General features: G+C 39.7%; 1 protein-coding gene across 6 annotated transcripts in view; it reads right to left on the reverse strand.

The window, feature by feature from the left end:
- The window catches only part of FAM13A (family with sequence similarity 13 member A), a 269,649-nt gene that overhangs the window by 146,468 nt on the left and 100,203 nt on the right, over positions 1-22,978 (reverse strand). For all 6 annotated transcript variants that reach the window (XM_054688133.1, XM_054688132.1, XM_054688131.1 and 3 more), the window contains exon 5: positions 11,610-11,763. In XM_054688133.1, the coding sequence (XP_054544108.1) occupies positions 11,610-11,763 (154 nt within the window). The remainder of the gene's footprint in view (positions 1-11,609; positions 11,764-22,978) is intronic.

Consider the following 22,978-nt stretch of genomic DNA (forward strand, 5'->3'; position numbering starts at 1 on the left):
TGTAGATATTTGTTTTACACATTTAGTCCTTTAATGTGGGGTACACATATATTTATAATAGGTAGGTTTTTCTATTAAATTGACCATTTTATCATTATAATATGACTTCTTTTTGTCTTAGACAGTTTTTTGACTTAATTATTTTTTTCTGATACAAATATAGCCATGCTTACATTATTTTAGTTAGCATTTTCATGGAATTTGTTTTCATTTCCTCACTTCTCATCAGTGTGTGTCATTATATTTTAAGTGGATCTCTTCTAGACATATTGCCGGATTTTGTTAAATCCATTAGCCACTCTGTGACTGTTGATTGGAGATTTTGACCCATTTACATTTAAAGTAATTACTGACAGGTAAGGACTTACTCTTGCCATTTTGTACATTGCTTTCTGTCTCTTGGATTTATTTTTATTCCTCTTCTTTTGTTCTATTCCTTTGTTATTTGATGATTTTTTTCTTTATGTTTTATATTTATTATAGGCTTTTTCTTTGTGGCTAACTTGAGCCTTTGCATATTTTGTAGTTATAATCATTTAAGTTGATAATTTCAGTTGCATACAATAACTATAGTCAGTTTGCTTTTTTTTTTAAAGTGGTATATCCATTAACAAATTTTTATCTCTTAACTCTTATGTTTATGCTTTCACCTTCCTGTTTACCCTATTTTATTTTAATTTAAAAAACACTCTTGTTTCTTGTAAGGCAGGTCTAATAGTGACAAACTTCCTCAGTTTTTGCTTGGCATCAATTTTCTATCTCTTTCTCATCCTTAAAGGATGGCTCTTAGCAGGGAGCAGGGTTCAGTGGCAGCTCTCGTTCTAGAAACAAACAGAAGCATTGATTCTGGGAAGGCCCATCAGTTATTTTAAGTATCAGCAAAGACAACAAGGGTCCTGTGTGGTGAAGTTTACAGGTATCCACAGTGGTACTGAGGGTTTCTTGGGTCCTTTTGTTTTCCTTTACCTTCTGAGGAGGAAGACACAGCTAAGGTGTGGGGAGGGTCTCTCGATACCAATCTGTAATGTTCTATGAAATTAGGTTATGCAGGTAAATTGCTTCCTACATTTCACTATGATGATGATGACAATCAAAATAATAACCATATGGGTTATCAGTTATATAGCATTTACTATATATGTAGCATTTTTCTGTTTATTAAACATTTATTCATTTGGTCATCACAATAGTGCTATGAGATATGTAGTTTTACTATCCAGATTTCTTAAATAGGGAAACTGAAGTACAAATAGATAAATAGCTCTTCTAAGATCACACACCTAGTAAGAGGCAGAGCTGGAATTTGACACTTGGCAATGTGTTTCCAGAAATCGGCACTTTAATATATAAAATAATGCCACTTGAGGAGAATCTCTAATTAGATTAGGAAATGTTATAGGTATGTGACCCAAAAGTAATCTAGAACAGGAAATCATTAAAATATAATGTAAACTTAAAATTAAAAAAAATATTTTAGTCTTTTGATATGGGTCTTAGTTTGGGAATGGCCAATAGGTTGGAATTGCACATCTTTATATAAACTACAGTCCACCTATGTGGAGTGAAACTATAAAGTCTTTAATCTTTATTAAATCTTTCCAAAGAATTTAATTTAGCTCTTAACTCTTTGTATACAGAATGCCATCTCCTTATGTCCTCTATGTTCTCTCTCTAGGCACCAGGAAGATCACATTTCCAGCCACCTTTGTAAGTTAGTTTGGGAAACAAAAGGCTGAATCTGCTCAATGTCATATTATAAGCCACTTCTAGAGGCAGTTATAACACTACTCCATGTTATTCTCATCCCCTCGTTTTCCTGCTGAGGCAATCTTGGAGGATGGCTAGGACAAAATCAAAGAGGGTTGCTCAACCTATTGGATTCTGAAGTGAGTGAGAAAGAAAACATTGTGTTAAGTCACTAAGCATTCAGCGTCTTTGTTACAGAAATGTGTATTAATTATTCTGACACCATTTCCCTAGAAATAGCTATAATGTTGCATTTGCTTTGCATTTGTTTGTTTAACTATATCAGCACCATTAAAAAAAAAAAAAAAAACCCCACAAACTTCAAGCAATAGTTTTGGAAACAATCATTAACCCTTATTTAGCACAGTAAAATTGGCAATTAACATATATTAAGGAATTAGCCTATTAGCCAGAAGTCTTCAAGTTGCCAGAGATAGTAGTCCACATGCTTTAATGGAAATACAGAGAAATTAACTGGGCAAGTTTGTTAGCAAAATTTTACTATATACTCTGGAAATGCAAAACATTACTAATGTTCATAATAGTTACTGTGACTGCTGAAATTAATTTAGACATACATTACACAATTCAATGGAAATCTCTGAGTAAATATAAGGCAACAGAATAAGTGCTTTGGTAGACATAAGATTGCATGAGTTACTATTTTTACTTACACAAGTAAAAAATTAGATATCTTTCTAACCCTTGACTTATAATGCAGTACAAGAGAAAAGAAAGGAAATTATCCAAGGTAGAATGTGTGATTTATTTTAATGGTAGAAGGAAGAAAGCACCCAAAGATAACAGAGCAGATGGGTATTAACTGAGCCTGGAGAAGGAGCAAGAACTTCATGGTGTGAGAATATGAAATGTCTTAGTTGGACTGTAGGGTAAGGAAAAATGTCAGGCTTTTCTGCCCTCCCGCCATCAGGATACATGATGGATCCTTGCGGTCCTGAATGCATGCCTGATGGCGGGCACCTGGAACAGGGTGTGGGCATAGGTAGACGGGATTCACCTGGGCTAAGACTGTGCTTTTTAAGGGCGGCATCACGGGGACTCCAGCAGAAGCCAGAAGAGAAGCCGAAAGAAGCCGAGAAGCAGCAGAATGAACGGAAGAACAGAGAAGCAGAGAGAACGCTGGAGAGCCCAGATAGAGTGAAGACTTGCTGGGGGCTGGGAAGACTGCCAACCTCCCGGCCCCCCAGCACCCTTGCCTGCTGTGTTCCGGGTAAATTCCAATAAAAGAACTGCAAAAACCACTGAGGACTCTGACTCCTCCTTTACCTGGTCTGCATGGGATCCTAGAAAACCTGCACTGTGGCCATTCCTGCCCCTACATGGACCTTCACCCACCCAATCAGAAGCAGACCCTGCCATAGAGGCTGAGGGCAAATAGTTTATTTGGGTGGTTCAGCAGGGAAATGAGGAGACAGCAGAAGGAGAAAGCTGTACAAGGGGTCATCTTTAAGCAACTACAGCTACTAGTGGTTCTGATGCTTAACCTTGAGGGTAAGTTGTGAGAAACACTAGAAAATAAACACCCAGAATCATCTAACCATGGACAAGTGATGGGAGTGTAAACTCTTATACTTCTTAATCACTGGTTAAGAGGTACTCTTGCAAGAATGTTCCTTTCTCAGCACTTAGGCCCACAGAAGTATAACTTCTATGCCTAGGAGACCAACTGGAGGAAACAGAATTTAATTCTGAAGCAAATACAAGTAATTGTCTGCCATTTACTGAGTGTTTGTATTTAACAAAAGTACAATGATTTAAAGTAGGCAACTTCTGAAGCACAGATTCCTAAGCATTGCCATCTCATTGTAAGATTAAATAGCAAAATAATGGATTCACATGCAAAGCAATCTAGTCCAACTTCTGTTAAATATTCTTTATAATAAGAAAGAAGGATTTCACAATTGGCAGACATATCCAATCTATTCCAATGTTTCCTGAGCAGACATGACTTTATAGTGCACTGATAAGCATTCCACAAAACAAAATGTCTGGGGAGAAGAAACAAACAGCCATCTCAATTGTAAATATGTGACTATGACCTAAAAACTGTGGACATAAAAGTACCCCGAGTAAGCACAAACTTTTATTAGTCAATGCTGCATACTTATTGATAATCTAATCAGTTCCCACTATTAGAAAGTGCCTGTTTGAGCAAGAAAACTATGTTCTACCATTTTATCTTTTTTTCTTAACCATCATTTAATATTTTTTAACCTTCAAACTCATAATTAACCTAAAAGGTGTATTGCACTACTCAAAGAAAGGTGTGAGCTGAAGAAGAAAGCAAATTAATTTTATTTAGAGATAACTCTCAGTTCACTGGTGCTCAGAACTGTAACAGATTTTGGTAGGTACAAGTTAGTCATTTTCATTATGTAAGTTCACCCACACAAAAAGACTACATGGCCAAATCATGAAGTTGCAAACAATAATAAAAAAATGAAAACTTTTTTTATTTCTTTCTCCACTGACACCCAGAAATTTAGAGCATTCTTCACAGGCTACCGAAGAAGCTAGCAGTAGTGAAAGTATTTGCGACTACAGTCAAAATAGCATGTAAGTACTTCCCCGATGCCAAAATGCTACAATACATACTGGATGAATAAATACATAAATGTTCATGGCACTGATATTCTAATTTAGAACTCTAATATTTTAGTTATTTCTATTTTTATATTATTTCTACAATTGCTTGGATATCAGTATTTTCTTGACTTCAGAATCTAATACTGTCATTTCCTATTGTGTGATCTTGAATAATGTACTCCTTATAAATTAGAATTTGCAATTTAGAATTAAGTTCCTCATTTGCAAATTAGAATTAAGATCACCTACTTCACAGGGCTACTGTGAGAAGTAACAAGATAATATTTATAGAAAAAATTAGCATAATGTCTACCATAAAGTCCTTTTATGTTTCTTATCCATATTCCTGCACTGATTTGCTTTGTTGTTGTTGTTTTATAGACTGTAAATTCCTCAGAGACTGGACACATTTTACTTATTTTCTGCAGAGTCCTAGCAATCAGTCCAGAGTTTTGTATTAGAGTAGGCATTAAATAAGAAAGGAACTAAACTAACATTGGTTGAGGTTAATATGTTTAGACTGTAGCTCTGAATGAAACATGGAGACACATGCAATGTTGTTGAGTATGAAAAAGATATAAGGAATGCTTTAGAAAGTTTATGTGATACATCATAACTGATGTTAAATGATTGATTATACAGAAATAACACTGAACTTTGTAATCAAACTTGCTATAACATATATTGATAAGTGAGCATATCACTCAAACTAATCACTGTAGGATGCTAATCTAATATTTTGCTTTTGCTCAGAGTATTTTAAAATAACTGTTCTGAGAATCTGCTTTAGAGTCACAAGAACATCAGCATAATTATTTTTTAGCCAGATTTCAATTTTAAACCCCAAAGTTAATATTTAATCATTACTCACCAACTTTGTTATCTGCCATGGTTCAAAATGACTACTGATCATTTTCTATAATCAATTACAGCATTAAAGTACAAAGATTTTCCAGTCTGATACATTACAGGAAAATGTGACACATAAATGTGTTTGGAAGATAATTCCAAAAGAAATTCCCAAAGATATAATGACAATGGCAACACTGCCATAACAAAGACAGACTTAAGATATTTATTGGAGTAAAATGATAATCATCTGGATCCTTTTTCCCTACTGCCATCCCTTATATACCTTAATATGTCCTTTCTCCCACCATTCTCCTCCTCCCTCTTAACCTCAGATACCTCACTTTATTTAATGTCCACTGGTTTTCGTATTTTACTTTGTCAAATCATTGGCTATGTAAATATCAAATATTTGTCTCCATCATTCCAACTTGCTTTAACGACACCATAATCCTCTTGAACATCTTCAATTTTGCTTTAAATGGATTCTTACTCTAATCCTCTACCAGTAGGTACTTAGGTTGTTTCCATTTCTTAACTATTATAAACAGCACTGCAAGAAACAGCATAAAACATACAGTTCTTTGGATTGATGCCCAACAGTGATCTGCTAGTTCATATAGTATTTCCATTTTTAGTTACTTAAGGTAAATCCAGATCGCTTTCTGTAATGGCTACTATACTTTACATTCCCACTGATGGCATAACCAGCTTCTTTTTCCACATACTCTCTAGTACTTTTTTTTTAATATGGGCCTTTTTTTTTTTTTTTTTTTTAAGATTGTGCCTTTCTCACAGATGGGAGAAGATATCTTCTTATAGCTTTAACATAGACAATGTTTTAGAGATGATTTGTGGGTATAAGAAATTCAAGGCACCAGCATGACTTTTTACACTGAGTGGGAAAATAACTCTATTGGGGCAAGAGTAATGATTCAGAAATCATCAGCAGTTTGGTAACCGGAGTAAGGCATTTACCCAGCAAATAGTTATTTAGAGAGAGTAAGTGAGAACTAGCAGTGATTGTCAGCAGAGTTGGAACACAGTACTCAGGTCAGATGTAATACTGTAGATACTGCCTAGACCACAGGCAGGGGAATGCACCGTCTTTATTCAATGACTAAATGTCTGTTTTTCATAATCACATGATAGTGATATCTCATACTCATAATATGCCAGAGATGAACTAAAATCTGTGGATTATTTTCAACTTTATTATTAATTTTGCTCTGCTCTTGGCTATACCTGTGCAAATCATGTATGAATATAAGTCCTAGTACAGGACTTTCCAATGACATTGACCGTGTCAGTTATGATGCTTCTGGTACAAGAAGCAAAATGTTCCATTAAAAGTAGTTTATACAATAAGGATGATTATTTCTTTCACTGAACTAGAGGTCCAGAGGTATGTATGTATGTTCCGGGTTAGTTCAGCAGATTAGCAATGATGAGGAACTCCGTCTTACTCCTTTAGCTGCTAACCTCACTGTGTCAGTGATATAGTCATCAAGGGCAAAAGATGGTGTCAAGAGCTTCATGCATGGCTGATACCTTCAGATGGGAACAGAACAGGAGAGGCAGGCACTGTGACTCAGACCTGCTATGTCTCTTTTTACCTATTTTTTTTACTTATATTTTTATTTATTTATTTGTATTATATATATATTTCTATTTCTAAAATTTTAAAAATAATTTACATATAGTAAAATGGGTAAATCCTAAGCATACAATTGAATGAGTTTCACAAATGCACACTTGGCATATAACCTAAGTCCCTATTCAGATATAGAATATTCTCTTCATCGCAGGGAGTTTCCCTGGGGCACTTTTCTAGTCAATTACCATAACCAGCTCCATCCACAGACTACAAAGCTCTCATCTCCTAAATTATTCTCTTTTTATAATCAGGGATGAAGATCTTAACTACTCCCAAACATACTTTTCCTGACTAGAACTGTCATAGCCAACTGGCTGTCACTATTACTGGCTAAAGAGGATGGTATTAAAGGCCATTTGTGATCTATTCATCCCTTGGGGCTGAGGGAGGGGCCCCTGATATCTGCACATTGCTGCAGGCCCAAATAAAACTGGATTATTTTCTTAAACAAGGAAGAAGGAAGGAAACAAGGAAGAAGAACAAACTGGCTTATATACATTCTGGACATTTTGTTGGTCTGCATATCCAGTCATTCAATTATTGACCTGTTCTCCCAGCTTCATTTCACTTTCAAATGTGCTAAGTGCTCACTCAACTCAATGATTACAATACTGAAAATGACACAAGCAAATGTAGAGAGAGAGACCATGCCTGAAGTTAACATCCAAAAATAACCAAGCTTGTATTTGTTTGGACCCCAAATCTTCATTTAGCCCACAAGGATATCATGAGAAACTTCATTCAATCCTTTTTCTTATGTTCTCCTGAGAATCACTGACATTTTCTCAGCTATAGTGTTACTTCCATTTTAGGTTACACTTGATATTTTTGTTATAACTAAGCATTGTTTTTCCCTTTAAATTTAGCTTAAAGTTCTCTTTATCTGCTTGGTAAGATTACTGCTAATATATTCCTTTTGGATGTACTCCATTCCTTCTAGGAGTCTGTTGCATAAACAACATAAGCCCTAGTTAAGAAAACCTAATTCTGGGATTCCTTTTCTGTTTTGGTAGTATGCTACTTAATACACATTTTCTTCAAAGTCATGGTCTCAACTGGAAGAAGAAATGAAAACACCCCTTCAGTGACCAAACCAAGTGACACTAGTTTTATCATTCATTGCCATATTGTTACAGGGCAACCCCAATATAAAATGGGTTGCCTGACTGTGGGTCCTCACCCGCATGCTTAAAAGGGACTCATTAATACTCAACTGCAGGCACACACAAAAGGTTAATAAAAGCTTTGTTTACAAGGGAAGGGAAAATGAGGAAATGTACAACTCAGGGAGAAAAGAGGGAAATAAAGTCATAAATGTGTCCTACCTGTTCTGCTGACCTGGAATCCCAATGGCACACTGAGAGCTGGTGGGGAGCCACGAGCCGTGACGCCAAGAGAGCCCCCCTCCCAAGGCCCACATGTCTGGTTTTATACCAAACCTGGCTGCTTAACTCCACCCTCAGGTCGTCCCAGCAACCCTCCCTTTGGTGATGATGGGATTTGTCTTTCCCAACGTCTTGATGGCTTTGGTCCGGAGTGGGGATAGAGTCCGCAAAGCCTGTATGGAATTAGCTCAGGACATCTTTTCCCCCTAACAATTAATACTTCAATTGTTTGATAGCTACAGAAATTGTTCCTGGAGAAAACAGGGAGGAAAGGCCCCAAGAGATTCCTATTGATGGAATTTTTGATGGGTTAAAAAAAAAAATACCTACGAAGTGTTAAAACCTCTTAGTACCTGGTATGTATGTAAACTGTCAATGGTGATTTTCCCCTTGTAGTATTGTATACTTCAATTGTTTGATATCTACAGAAATTGTTTCTGGAGAAAATAGGGGGGAAAGGCCTCAACAGATTCCTATTGATGGAACTTTTGATGGGTTAAAAAAAAATTTCCTACAAAGGACTGAATAGACTGTTAGAGACACACCTGATTTTTATTAAGTTTTCTTTGACAATAATACTGGTAATTTTTTTTGCATTTTGTTCTGAATCCACAGTTTTCTTGTTTTGAGTGACCAGGATCTGCAGCAAGGTTGTGTTTTTTTTCCAGCAAAGCTAACTTGTGCTTGCATTTTCTCTCCCCTTGATACCAACACAGCATAAAAATAGTGGCGTAATCTTTTACTACTTATCTCAGAGTCTGTTTTTGCATAACTTCCATAGGGATTTTGTCTGCTTAAACTAAAAAAAAAATTGGACATGAGTTTCATTGTGTGGCTTTGAGTGGAGTTCTTCCAGGAAGTTGAAACAGAGCTGAACCAAGGAGAGGAGAACCTGTTGCTTTGTTCATAGTGTTCCAGAGACCTCTAAAGAAGGTGAGGAAGCTTGCCTCCATTGGCAGGACTGGACAATCCGACCAACAAAAAAGTCCTGGTACCCTCAAGAAGCTGAAAGCTCAGGTGGAGTCTGAGACCAACTTTCTTCTTGAAGCCTACATGGACCAGATATCAAGAGTTTGCTCTGATCCTATAGGGAGTATTCCAACAAAGCCAGCTAAATCGTTTAGTTATTCAGTCCTATGATTTTATGCAAAAATGGGTAATATGGTTTATTTTTTATTTATTTTTTTAAAGTTTCTTTTTTTTTAAGATTTATTTATTTATTTATACAAGCACTGGGTACAGTCAGAAGCACGGGAGGGTGAAAGAATTCACCAGAGCCAGAGCGGGGAGCAGAGCAGGCAGACTGATGAAGTACACTGCTGAGGGGAGTAGCGGGCGGCAGGAGAGGTCTGCGCACCATGTGGGACCCTCCTCTGGTGGCCGGGGAGCAGCCGGGGATCGAACCAGTGCTGCAGAGGCTGCAGGCAGCTTCGCAACCCAGTGCTCAACCGCTGCGCCACCAGGGAGGCCCCCACCCAAAAAAAAAAATGGATAATATGGTTTAAAAGTAGATTTAGTTTGCAAACTTTTGCTATGCTGCTGAAACAATTTGGGCTCAAGGTTGCGAGAATTTGTTTTTACATAAGTTGAACCAATTTTAAGACTTTTTTCCTGTGATTTTGACACATTTGCTGTCTTGTTTTGGCTAATGCCTCCACATGTTTTTTTTTTTTTTTTTTCTTGGACTGATGAACTGTTTTTCCAGGAATGGAGGACTTTTGCTTTCCACAATGGACAATACCAGGAAAGACTGGTTTTCTTTCACACTGGAACCCTGAAAAATTTTCATCTGAGACTGTATCCCAGCATCCATATATTTGATCTTCATCACCATGGAAATGGTGGCAAAAAGTGAAAGGGGGGAATTGTTAGGGGGATAGGATATCCTGAGCTAATTCCATAAGGCTTTGCGGACCCTATCCCCACTCCAGACCAAAGCCATCAAGACATTGGGAAAGACAAATCCCATCATCACCAAAGAGAGGGTTGCTGGGACCACCTGAGGATGGAGATAAGCAGCCAGGTTTAGTATAAAATTAGACATGTGGGCCTTGTGGGGCTCTCTTGGCTTCATGGCTCGTGGCTCCCCACCAGCTCTCAGCATGCCATTGGGATTCGCATGGGTGAGGACCCACAGTCAGGCAACCCTTTTAATACTGGGGTTGCCCTGTAACAACATCAATAAATAAGAGTATACCCTAGAGTCTGCAAATTTTGATAGTCTCAGGAAACCTCCTGAAGGGACACCCCACCCATATCAGTTCTATCAGGATTTATCTCAGTATAAGTGAGAAAGAAATAAGATTCCTTTCCTACATCTGGAGGATTTGGATTGTATGATGTGACTCTCAATTGTATGTCTTTAAAGACCAATGTGCTTTTTACCTAATATATGAGGGATGCACTATATATCATCAGCCCATGTATAATTATGTATAATATTTAAATAGGATTCCTTTATAGGTTTTTAAATACTCTTTAAAATACTCTTCTTGGGGCCTCCTCAGTGGCCTGGGGGTTAAGACTCAGTACTACCACTGCTATAGCTCTCCACAGCCTGAGTTTGATTTCTGGCCAGGAAGCGAACCCACATGGAACAGCAGACCTCACCTGTCTCACCTGCTGCTCCCCTCAGCAGTGTATTTCAGTAGGTTCACCTGTTCTGCTCCCCACTCTCTCTGGTGAATCCTCTCATCGCCCCCCTTTGGCCTACACCCCAGTTCTTCTGTGCAAAAATAAATATGTTAAAAATACCTCTTCTGTAATGACAAGATAAAAACCAACAAACAAAAAATGGAAAAAGAAGCAAACAAGCAAAAAAAAAAAAAAAAAAAAAAAAAAAAAAACCAGAAACAAAACAAAATACATATAAGTTACTAAAAAAAAAATACATGTAACAGTTATTAAAAACTATATACAGGAATTAAAATCTGACATGGTCCTTGAAAATATACTAGATGTAAGAGAGACAAAGACACAGTAAAAGCGTCAGGAAGCTGCAGTGCAGTCAGTAAGCTAGTATTCCTAACACAGCCCTAAGCATGCATCCCTGCTGTGACTTGGGCTTCTTCCATAAGTGGAGGTGTGGCCAATCCACCTGAGCATTTGGTTCACAGCAATGCTTCTGAGATTTTATAGCAGTAAGAAAACTTCAATTCACAATTACGCTCTAATCTTAGAAACATATACATCAGCCTAATAGACTGGAACAGAGAAAAGATTTCATAAAAAAGAATTCAGCAAACATAGGAATAGATAATCTGAAGTTAAACCCATAAGGGATTTTATTACAAAGAATAATTTAAATGAAATATATTCCATTAAAAATACAGCAATACTGAAAACTAAGCACCAAAATTACTTACTTTTACTATGATAAATCTTGCCAGATTTTCACACCTCTGGTTATCATTTTCTGTACACTCTACTTCAAACAAGGTATTACTGTTTTCTAATATTATAGCCATTATCTTGTTGCAGAGATTTTGTTCTTTCATACCTTCAAGTCCAGGAGGCACACTAGAAATAAGGAGAAAAATTAAGAGGAATTACTTCCTAAAAGTAAAATTCCTAGCACATATTTTTTTTAAATGTCAGGTTTGTATTTTGAAATGTAAATGATTGATTAGCTTTCTTACAAAGACACACAGGATTTTCAACAAGCTGCATGGGCACACATAGGATATTGTCGCAACAATTGGCAAGTTCCAAGGATATAAATCAAGAGCTAGTGCTGAATAAGAAAAGTATCTGAAGAATGTGTAGATTAACATAGGAGCACCTAATATTCTGTATATTTTAGAAGCTATTAACACACATGGTAACATATAAATAAAAGAAAAAGTAAAAAAGAACTAGTGTTACTAAGATAGTCTAGGTAAAGGAAATTGCAGCGAGGCAGGGTTAGAGTTTCTCATGCCCTGTTTGAACAGGTGGACTAATTCATGGACTGGCATCCCTATACAAATAATTTGACCCACCAAACTGACTTGGAGGCCCCATGAGAGACAAAGGTGTCAGATCCTGACTGATGATTATCTCAGTTTCCTAGAAGGAGACAAACAAGAGTCTCATGCACACTTGAAGTGTAATCCCTTTGCACATGCCTGGGCATAGCCAAACCCAGAACAAGCTATGCTGCTGCTCTCCTCTACCTCAAGGATCTAGTCTTTAAATATCTCCTCCTGGAGAGGGAAGAGAGAGGTGGGGAGGAGCACAGGGGACTGAGGTGATGGTGCACGGGTGCATTGGGGAAGGAAATTCTATGCGGACTACATCTTAGGGGGTGAGGGGAAGCAAATACTGTTTAAAAATGAACAGAAGATACCATAAGTAATATATATCATGGTATCATTGCTGAATTTAAAAACCCATCCCCCCATTTCTTACCCAACAGGCAACTGGGAGGCTTGAATGGATAAATGGAGTAGATGGAATTGCCATGGGAACTGGACATTAAGGTCATGATACAAAGTGCTGAGGATCCTTTATGGTAATTCAGATCAGCAGTCAGGACACACCCAAGATTAGTCATCCTAACCAATCAATGATGCCTGGAGTATGGAGCCTTGGGACCCTCACTGCCTGTGCAGCAGACCCCTCCTGTCTTACTGCCTCTTTTAGTAGTGCATTTCAATAAATCTAATCATCCTGTTCTCTACTTGGTCTCTGGTTAATTCTTTCACCCCCGTGCTCCTGGCGTACACCTGATTCTCCCCCACAGCAATGCAGAAAGCTTCAGTTTGGAAGAATATAAGTATCTTCTTCAGTAACATATAAAATTGACAATGGATTAGCAGGAGAATTATGGGAAAAATCCTATAAATCAATAAAAATATGAATAAAAGAAAGGAGACAAAAGACTTAAGTTGGAAAACTCAGAAGATAATATCTACATGGTGATGAATCTTATGAAAAGTCACTTCACTTAGTAACCAGTGAAATGCATTAAAAAAGTAACATTGAGGTATCATTTAATACCCATCTGTATTAGTTTCATGTGGGTGCTATATAACAAATTACCACAAATATGGTGGCTTAAAACAGAAATTTATTCACACAGTTTTGGAGCCCAGAATTATAAAATTATCACTGGGCAGAAATCCAGATAACAGGAGGCCCACACTCCCTACTGAGGCTCTTGTTGAGATCCTGTGCTTTGCCTCTTCTAGTTCCCTGGCTGGCAGCATTCTCGGCTGTGGCTCCATTACTTTAATCTTCAGCCAAGGCCAGCATCTTCAAACTTCTCTCTGGTCTGTTCTCACATGGCCTTTCCCTCTGTGTATGTACTCTACCTCTCTAGGCCTCCTCTTTATAAGAATATATGTAATTGCATTAAGTGCCCACCCAGATAATCCAGGATAATTTCCTTATCTCAACCCCACCAGATAATCCAGGATAATTTCCTTATCTCAACATCTGTTTTAATTACATCTCCAATATCACCTCCCCCCCCTCAAATAGGTCACATTTACAGATTTCAAGGATTATAACATACTTCTAGGAGACATTATTCAGTCTAGTACTTTATTGGTGGGATATACACCTTAAGGTGACTCCCAGTGAGTCATATCCTGTATTTCCCTCGGGTGTCAACAGAACCTATGACTTGCTGCTGACCAACAGTATATGACAAAGGTGATGTGATGTCACTTCTATGATTATGTTACTTTACTTGAAACTCAGTCTTAGCAGACCAGACTAAGGCCTGCAGAGATAAGCTGCCTTCTTCAGAGATAGCCTGAGAGAACCACGTGGCAGGTAACTAATGTGACCTCCAGGCCTCTAGCTCACAGACAGTAAGAAGTCGGGTTCCTTAGACATGCTGCTGCAAGGATAGTAGTTCTGAAAACTTCTGTCAAGAGCCTGGAGTCAGATTCTTTCCCATGCTTCTGAAAATACAGCCCAGATGACACCTTGATTTCAGCTTTGTGAGACCAAGAGGAGAGGATCTAGTTAAATTACACCTGGCCTCCTGATGCATGGATACCAGGAGAACCAATTCTTATTATTTTAAGCCACTAAATTTGTGATTTGTCATACAACTAATTGAGAACTAATTCATAGTTTTGAGACAGCCTAGGTAAAAGAAATTGCAAGCTGGTAGGATAAGAGCTGCCCCATGTTCTGTTTGAACAGGTGAACGAAATTACAGACTGGCAAGCCCTGTCCAAACAATTTGGCCCACCCAACTGGCTCACCATGAGGCTCCATGAGAGCCCCATTGATAATTACCTCATAATTTCCTAGAAGGAGATTAAGAGCCCATATGCCCACATGCCCAGTTGCAATGTAACCCATCTACCCATGCCCAGGTGTAGTACAATTGTAGGGTAAGGTAAAAGGTATCATGCTTTTCTGCCCTCCCGCCACTAGGATAGATGACGGAACCCTGTGGTCCTGAATGCATACCTGATGGCGGGCACCTGGAGTAGGGTGTGGGCATAGGTAGATGGGATTTGACTGGGCTTTTAAGGGCGGCATCACGGGGATGCCAGCAGGAGAAGCCAAGAATGAACAGAAGCCGAGAGAGAAGCAGAGAAGAGAGCCCAGATAGAAGGAAGACTTGCTGGGGGCTGTGTACCTGGTAATCCCAATAAAAGACCTGAAAAACCACTGAGGACTCTGATTCCTTCTTTACCCGGTCTGCTGGATCAGAAAATCTGCACTGTGTCCTGTCCAGCCCTTTACAGTTGGCATAAGTCGGCAAGATGATCCATGCAGACAGGTATGGAGCCCTCCGAAGACCTGGTGGGACTAGGGAGTAACAGACTGTGTTTCCCTATGATGACGCTGGAGGCGTCATGGTGGCACAGGAGAGGGACAAGGTCTGGGAGCTGCAGGACGGGACCTCGTGTGAAGGAGACACCCGAGAGGACCAGCCAACGACCCCTGAGGCAGCAAGAATCATCGGCGAAAGAGGACCACGATTCGTAGCTCGCCAGTGCTGATGGCAGGGAGAGGCCTATTGGACTTGGACTAATGGACTTGGACTGACAATCCTGCCAGAAGGTGGAGGAACTTTGGAAAGTTGTTTTTGGGACCCTGGGGGAGGATGCTATTGTTTGTACACCCCCAGAGATGGGAATCTGGGGGTGGCCAGTGGGCCTTGATAGCCAAAAAGCAGCCTGTGTATGCCCAGCAGCTAGGCAGGGAGAAAAGCCAACTGAGAAGGCAAAAGCTGTTACTGATGCTAAGTTTGGGAAGCCTTGAGCGGCTGTTAAGCACTAAGTAAGCTGAAGAAGGACAGTGAGTCTCATAAAATCACCTGTGGGTGATGCCCTGCTCGTTGTCGAGTGAGGGTGAGGAGCTGAGGAACCTGTCCTTGGGGGATGGGTGGGGAACGTGGCTTGGGGTGGAGCCCAAGCTGAATGTAGAGTTTGTATCCAAGGATCCCCGACCCATGTACTTGTGCAGTGGGTTGGCCTGAGTGCAGGGGTTTGCGAGTCGCATTGGTGGCTATGAAGGCATTGGTGGCTATGAAGGCCGAAAGTTGGAGCGACTGCAGACAGAAATCCTGAGGGTTGGCGATTACCCCCAACTGAATAGAATCACCAATCCCAGAGTGAGCGCATCCTGGGGGTGGATGCTGTGTGTGGCTTATAGCCGAGACTACAGCCAGGGAAGGCCATGAAGCCTGATGACTCCTGGTGTGTTACAGTAGATGCCGTAAGTGATTCCCCTCTCTCGTACGAGCAGTGCCTTCGGCAGCAGATTTGGTGGCTCATCTGCTGGTACCAATAATTGTCTTTTGCCACTAGGTTGGGGCCCTGTCTGGACTTATTTGTGTTCTGTTGTATTTTGATGTTATATTGTGATGTATTTGCTTTTGTGGGCCATGGCTGCATCATTTATGTTTGCTAAGAAAATCGTATATATGAAGACTATATGGCAGAAAACCCTGAGGGGGTGGACTATAGGGTAAGGTAAAAGGTATCAGGCTTCTCTGCCCTCCTGCCATCAGGATAGATGACGGAACCCTGCGGTCCTGAATGCATACCTGATGGCGGGCATCTGGAGTAGGGTGTGGGCATAGGTAGATGGATTTGACTGAGCTTTTAAGGGCGGCATCAAGGGGACACCAGCAGGAGAAGCCAAGAACGAACAGAAGCCAAGAGAGAGGCAGAGAACACAGGAGAACCCAGATAGAGTGAAGACTTGCTGAGAGCTGGGAGGCCTGCCAGCCTCCCGACCCCCCTGCCTGCCGTGTACCTGGTAATCCCAATAAAAGACCTGCAAAAACCACTGAGGACTCTGATTCCTCCTTTACCTGGTCTGCTAGATCAGAAAACCTGCACTGTGTCCTGTCCAGCCCATACAACAATCCAGAACAAAATATGGCATTGCTTTCCTCCCTGCCTTTAGTATCTGCCCTTTAAGTATCTGTTCCTAACTCCAATGATTTAGGCTAAATTCTCCTTTCCTATACAGACTCCCTTGTGCATGAGTCTCTTTAAAAAAGCCTTGTCTGATTCAACTACACTGTAACGCAACCCACCCATTCTGGGTAGGTTTATTAACGATTCTAGCAGCCACACGCTCTTCGCCGTTATTTGTAGTCGCCGATCTCCTCCGTACACTCCACTGCACTCCTCCACCTTCAACACCGCACCACCACCCTGCACTCTGCTGCGCCACCCTTATAAACCAGTCTCTTAGCTCAGGTGTACCCACTTACGCATGTCCACATCCTACTCCAGGTGCCCGCCATCAGGCATGCATTCAGGACCTCAGGGTTCGGTCATCTATCCTAATGGTGGGAGGGCAGAAAAGCCTGATATTTTTTCCTTACCCTACAACACCTAGAGCTCTCTGGTGCTTTCAACTAGAAGGCAAGTACCCTACTCCTTAGGCAGCCTGACACGTAAAAGTGGGTCCTTCTGTAACAGACATCTATATGTGGGTGTGGCTTTGGAACTGGATAGTGTAAGGAGACCGGAAGAATTTGTGTAGCATGACAGAGGAAGTCTAAAATACCTTGATCAGACTGTTAGTTAGAAATCTGGATTTTAAGAATACTGCTGGTGAGAACTCATAAGGAAATGAGTAACATTGTATTGGAAGCTGGAGGAAGGGAGATCCTTATTCTTTTGGTAGAAAAGTTCCATGAAAATTCACCCTGCAGTTACATGGGAAGCAGAACTTGTAAGCAATAGGCTTGGACACAGTTCAAGAGATTTTTCAAGCAGTTTTGAAAGCACTACCTGGTTTATTCGTTCAATTTATATAATAAAATGCAAGAGAGACAGAGAAAAATTAATGTTAGAAATGTTAAATAAAAAGGAAATGGAGCTTGATTTTAAAAATTCTGACTACAGATGGTAAAAGTCACTAAAATCAAGCATTTCATAGTCAGGCAAACAGGTTTGATAGAAAAGGTCAAGAATTTGACCATATAACCTTTTGCTAAAACCTAGGAAAGATCAAAAGCTCAGATTACTCAGTAACACAAAGGTCCCTTTTCAGGTGATTAAGGGCGTGTCTGAAAGACCTTTTCAATCAAACCAGAGGCCTCTAGGAATTTAAAGGCATTTTCTCATGAGCCTGAGACAAAGAGAAGTTATTTTGTTGTTTTTTTTTTTTCTTTTCCAATTTTATTTTTTTTTAATTAATAAATTTTATTTTTATATTCCCCATACAATTGCAATCCCCCCATTCTGACCCCAATCCCTCCCCTCCCGCCCCCACCCCCAAAAAGTGTCTCTGGTTCATAGTTTTTGTTGATTTTGATTTTCACTTTCTTATAGTTATTCATTTTCCTGGTCCCTTATTTAAGTTTTCTAGATCCCTGCTATGAGTGAGACCATCCGGTATTTTTCTTTCTCTTTTTGGCTTATTTCACTGAGCATGATCCCTTCCAGCGTCATCCATGTTGCTGCAAATTGCATGTGTTTATCTTTTTTGAATGCTGAGTAATATTCCATGGTATATATGTACCACATCTTCTTGATCCAGTCATCTATTTTTGGGCATTTGGGCTTTTTCCAAAGCTTAGCTATTGTAAACAGTGCTGCTATAAACATAGGGGTGCAGGTGTTCTTTGGAATTGATGTTTCTGTGTTCTTTGGGTAAATACCTAGGAGTGGAATTGCTGGATCCTGTGGAAGCTCTATGTTTAGTAGGTCCAGAAATCTCCACACAGCTCTCCATAGTGGTTGGACCAGTTTGCACTCCCACCAACAGTGCAGAAGAGTTCCTTTTTCTCCACAACCTCGCCAACATTTGTTGTTGCTAGTTTTTTTAATATGTGCCATTCTCACTGGTGTAAGATGGTATCTCATGGTAGTTTTGATTTGCATTTCCCTGATTGCAAGTGATGTTGAACATTTTTTCATATGCCTGTTGGCCATTCGCATTTCCTCTTCAGAGAAGTTTCTTTTTAGTTCCTCTGTCCATTTTTTGACTGGATTTTCTTTGTTGTTGTTGAGTCTCATCAGCTCTTTGCAGATTTTTGTGATCAGTCCTTTATCATTAGTGTTGGGTGCAAAAATGTTCTCCCAGTTGGTGGGGTTTCTCTTTGTTTTGTTATTGTCTCTTTTGCTGTGCAGAAGCTCTTTAATTTGATGTAGTCCCAGCTGTTGATCTTTGCCTTCACTATCACTGCTTTGGGTGATGCCTCTGTAAAGATGTCTTTGATATGCAAATCACGTAGTGTTTTGCCTATATTTCCTTCTATGTATTTTATGGTTTCAGGTCTTATGTCTAGTTCTTTAATCCATTTTGAGTTGATTTTTGTATATGGTGTGAGGTAGTGGTCAAGCTTCATTCTTTTGCATGTAGCAACCCAGTTTTCCCAGCACCATTATTGAACAAACTTTCTTTGCTCCAATGCATAGTCTTTGCTCCTTTGTCAAAGATTAGTTGACCATAAATCTGTGGGTTTATTTCTGGATTTTCTATTCGATTCCATTGGTCTGTATGTCTGTTCTTGTTCCAATACCATGCAGTTTTGATGATTATGGCTTTGTAGTAGAGTTTGAAGTCTGGGAGTGTGATGCCTCCATTCCCTTTTTTTTTCAGGAGAGCTTTGGCTATTCGGGGTTTTTTGTGATTCCATATGAATTTCATCAATAATTGTTCTATTTCTTTGAAGAATGACATTGAAATTTTGATTGGAATAGCATTGAATCTGTATATTGCTTTTGGTAGGATGGCCATTTTAATAATGTTTATTCTCCCAATCCATGAGCAGGGGATGTCTTTCCATTTCTTTGTGTCTTCTTCTATTTCTTTTAACAGTGTTTTATAGTTTTCTTTGTATAGGTCCTTTACCTCTTTTGTTAGATTTATTCCCAAATATTTGATTTTTTTTGTTTCAATAATAAAAGGGATGGTTTTTTTGATTTCTTCTTCTTCAGATTTATTGTTTGTATATAGGAAGGCTACTGACTTTTGCGTGTTGATTTTGTATCCTGCCACTTTACTGAACTGATTGATGAGTTGAATTAGTTTTTCTGTGGAGTTTTTGGGGTTCTCTATGTATATTATCATATCATCTGCAAAGAGTGATAGTTTGACTTCTTCTTTTCCTATTTGGATTCCTTGTATGTCTTTCTCTTGTCTTATTGCTCTGGCTAGGACTTCCAGCATTATATTGAAAAGCAGTGGTGAAAGTGGACATCCTTGTCTTGTTCCAGATCTTAATGGAATTGCTTTCAGCTTTTCACCATTGAGAATGATACTGGCTGTTGGCTTGTCATAGATGGCCTTTATGATGTTGAGGTACGTTCCTTGTATCCCAAGAATTTCAAGGGCTTTTATCATGAATGGGTGTTGCACTTTGTCGAAAGCTTTCTCAGCATCTATTGATATTATCATATGGTTTTTATATTTCTTTTTGTTGATGTGTTGGATAACGTTGATTGATTTTCGGATGTTAAACCATCCTTGTGTCCCTGGAATGAATCCTACTTGGTCGTGGTGAATTACCTTATGGATACACTGTTGGATTCTGATAGCTAAAATTTTATTGAGGATTTTTGCATCAGTGTTCATTAGGGAGATTGGCCTATAGTTTTCTTTTTTTGTGTTGTCCTTGTTTGGTTTTGGTATTAGTGTAATGTTGGCTTCATAGAACGTGTTAGGTATTATACCTTCCTTCTCAATTTTTTGGAAGAGTTTGTGAAGGATAGGTACCAATTCGTCTCTGAATGTTTGGTAGAATTCATTTGTAAATCCATCAGGTCCTGGGCTTTTGTTTTTGGGGAGGTTTTTGATTACCATTTCAATTTCGCTAATTGTAATTGGTCTGTTTAGGTGTTCTATTTCTTCTTTATCTAGCTTTGGGTGATTGTAGAGTTGTAGGAATTTGTCCATCTCTTCTAGATTGTTAAACTTGTTTCCATATAACTGTTCATAGTAGTTACTGATTATTCTTTTGATTTCTGCTGTGTCCGTTGTGATTTCTCCTCTTTCATTTATTATCCTATTTATTTGTGCTTTCTCCCTTTTTGCCCTTGTGAGCCTGGCAAGGGGTTTATCTATTTTATTTATTTTTTCGAAGAACCAGCTCTTGGTTTCATTGATCTTTTGGATTGTTTTTTTAGTTTCGATGTCATTTATTTCTGCTTTGGTTTTTATTATTTCTTTTCTTCTACTGGTTTTGGGGCTTTTTTGTTGTTCTTTTTCTAGATCTTTGAGTTTCGAGATTAGGTTGTTTCTTTGAGTTCTTTCTTGTTTCTTGATGTGAGCATCTATTGCTATATATTTTCCTCTTATTACTGCTTTTGCTGCATCCCATACATTTAGGAAATTGGTGTCCTCCTTGTCATTCAATTCAAAGAATTTTTTAATTTCTTCTTTTATCTCCTCGTTAGTCCAGTGGACTTCCAGTAGTGTGGGTTTCAATCTCCACGAGGTAGGAGAATACCTTGCCAAGAGAAGTTATTTTGAAGCGATCTATGGATATGTCTTTTCTAATACAGTGAAATCCACAGAAGACTTTTAGGTTTTTGAGAAATCATCTTCAGCAGAAATGCTGCGAGCTAGGCATGAAAGGAACATAAGTCTGTGGGCTTTGTTGAAGGAGCAAACTCTGAGCCTGTGCATGATGTCCTGAATGAACTCTACCCCGATTTTTTTTTTTTAAAGATTTATTTATTTATTTATACAAGCACTGGGTACAGTCAAAAGCGCGGGAGGGTGAGATAATTCACCGGAGCCAGAGCGGGGAGCAGAGCAGGCAGAAGGACCGAAGTACACTGCTGAGGGGAGCAGCGGGCGGCAGGAGAGGTCTGCACACCATCTGGGACCCTACTCCGGTGGCCGGGGATTGAACCAGTGCTGCAGAGGCTGCGGGCAGCTTCGCAACCCAGCGCTCAACCGTTGTGCCACCGGGGAGGCCCCCACCCTGATTTTTTATGGATTACACCTCTGTCTCCACATCGAAGAAATCTCAGATGCAGAAGGTTACAACTCCCAGAATACTGTGAAATTGACTTCTTGTATGGGGATTGCTGAGAAATAGGGGTGGAGTTAAACTGGAATATAAGTGGACATATGTGGGCTCTGGCTCTCTTGCATTTCTGGCTTTTGACTTTAGACTTGTACCTTCTTAGCTCAGACAGTATTACTGGTGGGACCCATCCACTAGTCAATCTTTTCTCTCACTCTCTTTTTCTCTCTTCCCCCCTCTCTCCCTTTAGGGTAAATGATTGTCAGGCTTTTCTGCCCTCCTGCCATTAGGATTGATGATGGATCTCAGTCCTGAATGAATGCCCTAGGCGGGCACCTGGAGTGGGATGTGGGCATACGTAGGCGGGTTCACCTGGGCTAAGACGGGGCTTATAAGGGCAGCATCGCAGAACAGAACCACCAGAAAGAGAACAAAAGAGAAGAAACGGACCACCAGAAGAGAACCAGCAGTGAAGCAGAGGCCACGAGAGAATGCCAGAGAGCCCAGAAAGAGTGAAGGTTCGCCAGGGGCTGGGCGGCCTGCTGGCCTCTCGGCACCCCTGCCTGCCGTGTACCTGGTAAGCCCAATAAAAGCCTGAAAAAGCCATTGAGGGCTCCAGGACTCTCCTTTACCTGTCTGCATAGGATCATAGAGAACCTGCATTGTGCCCTTCCTGCCTCTATACTTCCCCAGCCCCATTTTCCTTCAAATAAACCTTTTTTAAATTTATCTCTATATGTCTGCTTTTAGGTCTTATTCTGAGTTCTTAAGTGAGGACTCACCCATTTCCCCCATGGCTGCCAAAATTCTATTGGTGAGAAGCATACTGATCAAACTGGTCAGCTGCAAACATGCACTCACCGCCTTTTCTTAAAAATGAAGGTGCATTTAGAATGCAGAACCAAGAACCAGAGTGCAAAGTTGAAATGTTCCTTGAAACCCAGTTAAGAGAGTCCCAACATTTTGATCACTGGCTTTTTAATTTTCCTTTTGCTTAAAACAGAATGCCTACAACTGTTAATAACTGGGCCTCCCTGGTGGTACAAGGGGTTAAGACCCAACCTCTGAAGCTATCTGCAGCCACAAGTTCGATCCCCAGCAGGGAACAGCCCACATGGCACAGCAGACCTCTCCTGTCTCCCCCGCTGCTTTCCTCAGCAGTATTTCAGTCAGTCTGCCTATTCTGTTCCCCACTCTGTCTCTGATGAATCCTCTCACCCCCCCCCCACACCTCTGGGCTATAACCCAGTTCTTGTATGCATAAATAAATAAATCTTTTAAAAAAAAACCCAAAAAATTGTTAATAACCTAAGTTTCTTTCATGTTAGGTATGTTGTGGTT

The sequence above is a fragment of the Talpa occidentalis genome, unplaced genomic scaffold, assembly GCF_014898055.3.
Source record: "Talpa occidentalis isolate TD23 unplaced genomic scaffold, MPIMG_talOcc4v2.1 talOcc4.6, whole genome shotgun sequence".
Taxonomy (NCBI): domain Eukaryota; kingdom Metazoa; phylum Chordata; class Mammalia; order Eulipotyphla; family Talpidae; genus Talpa; species Talpa occidentalis.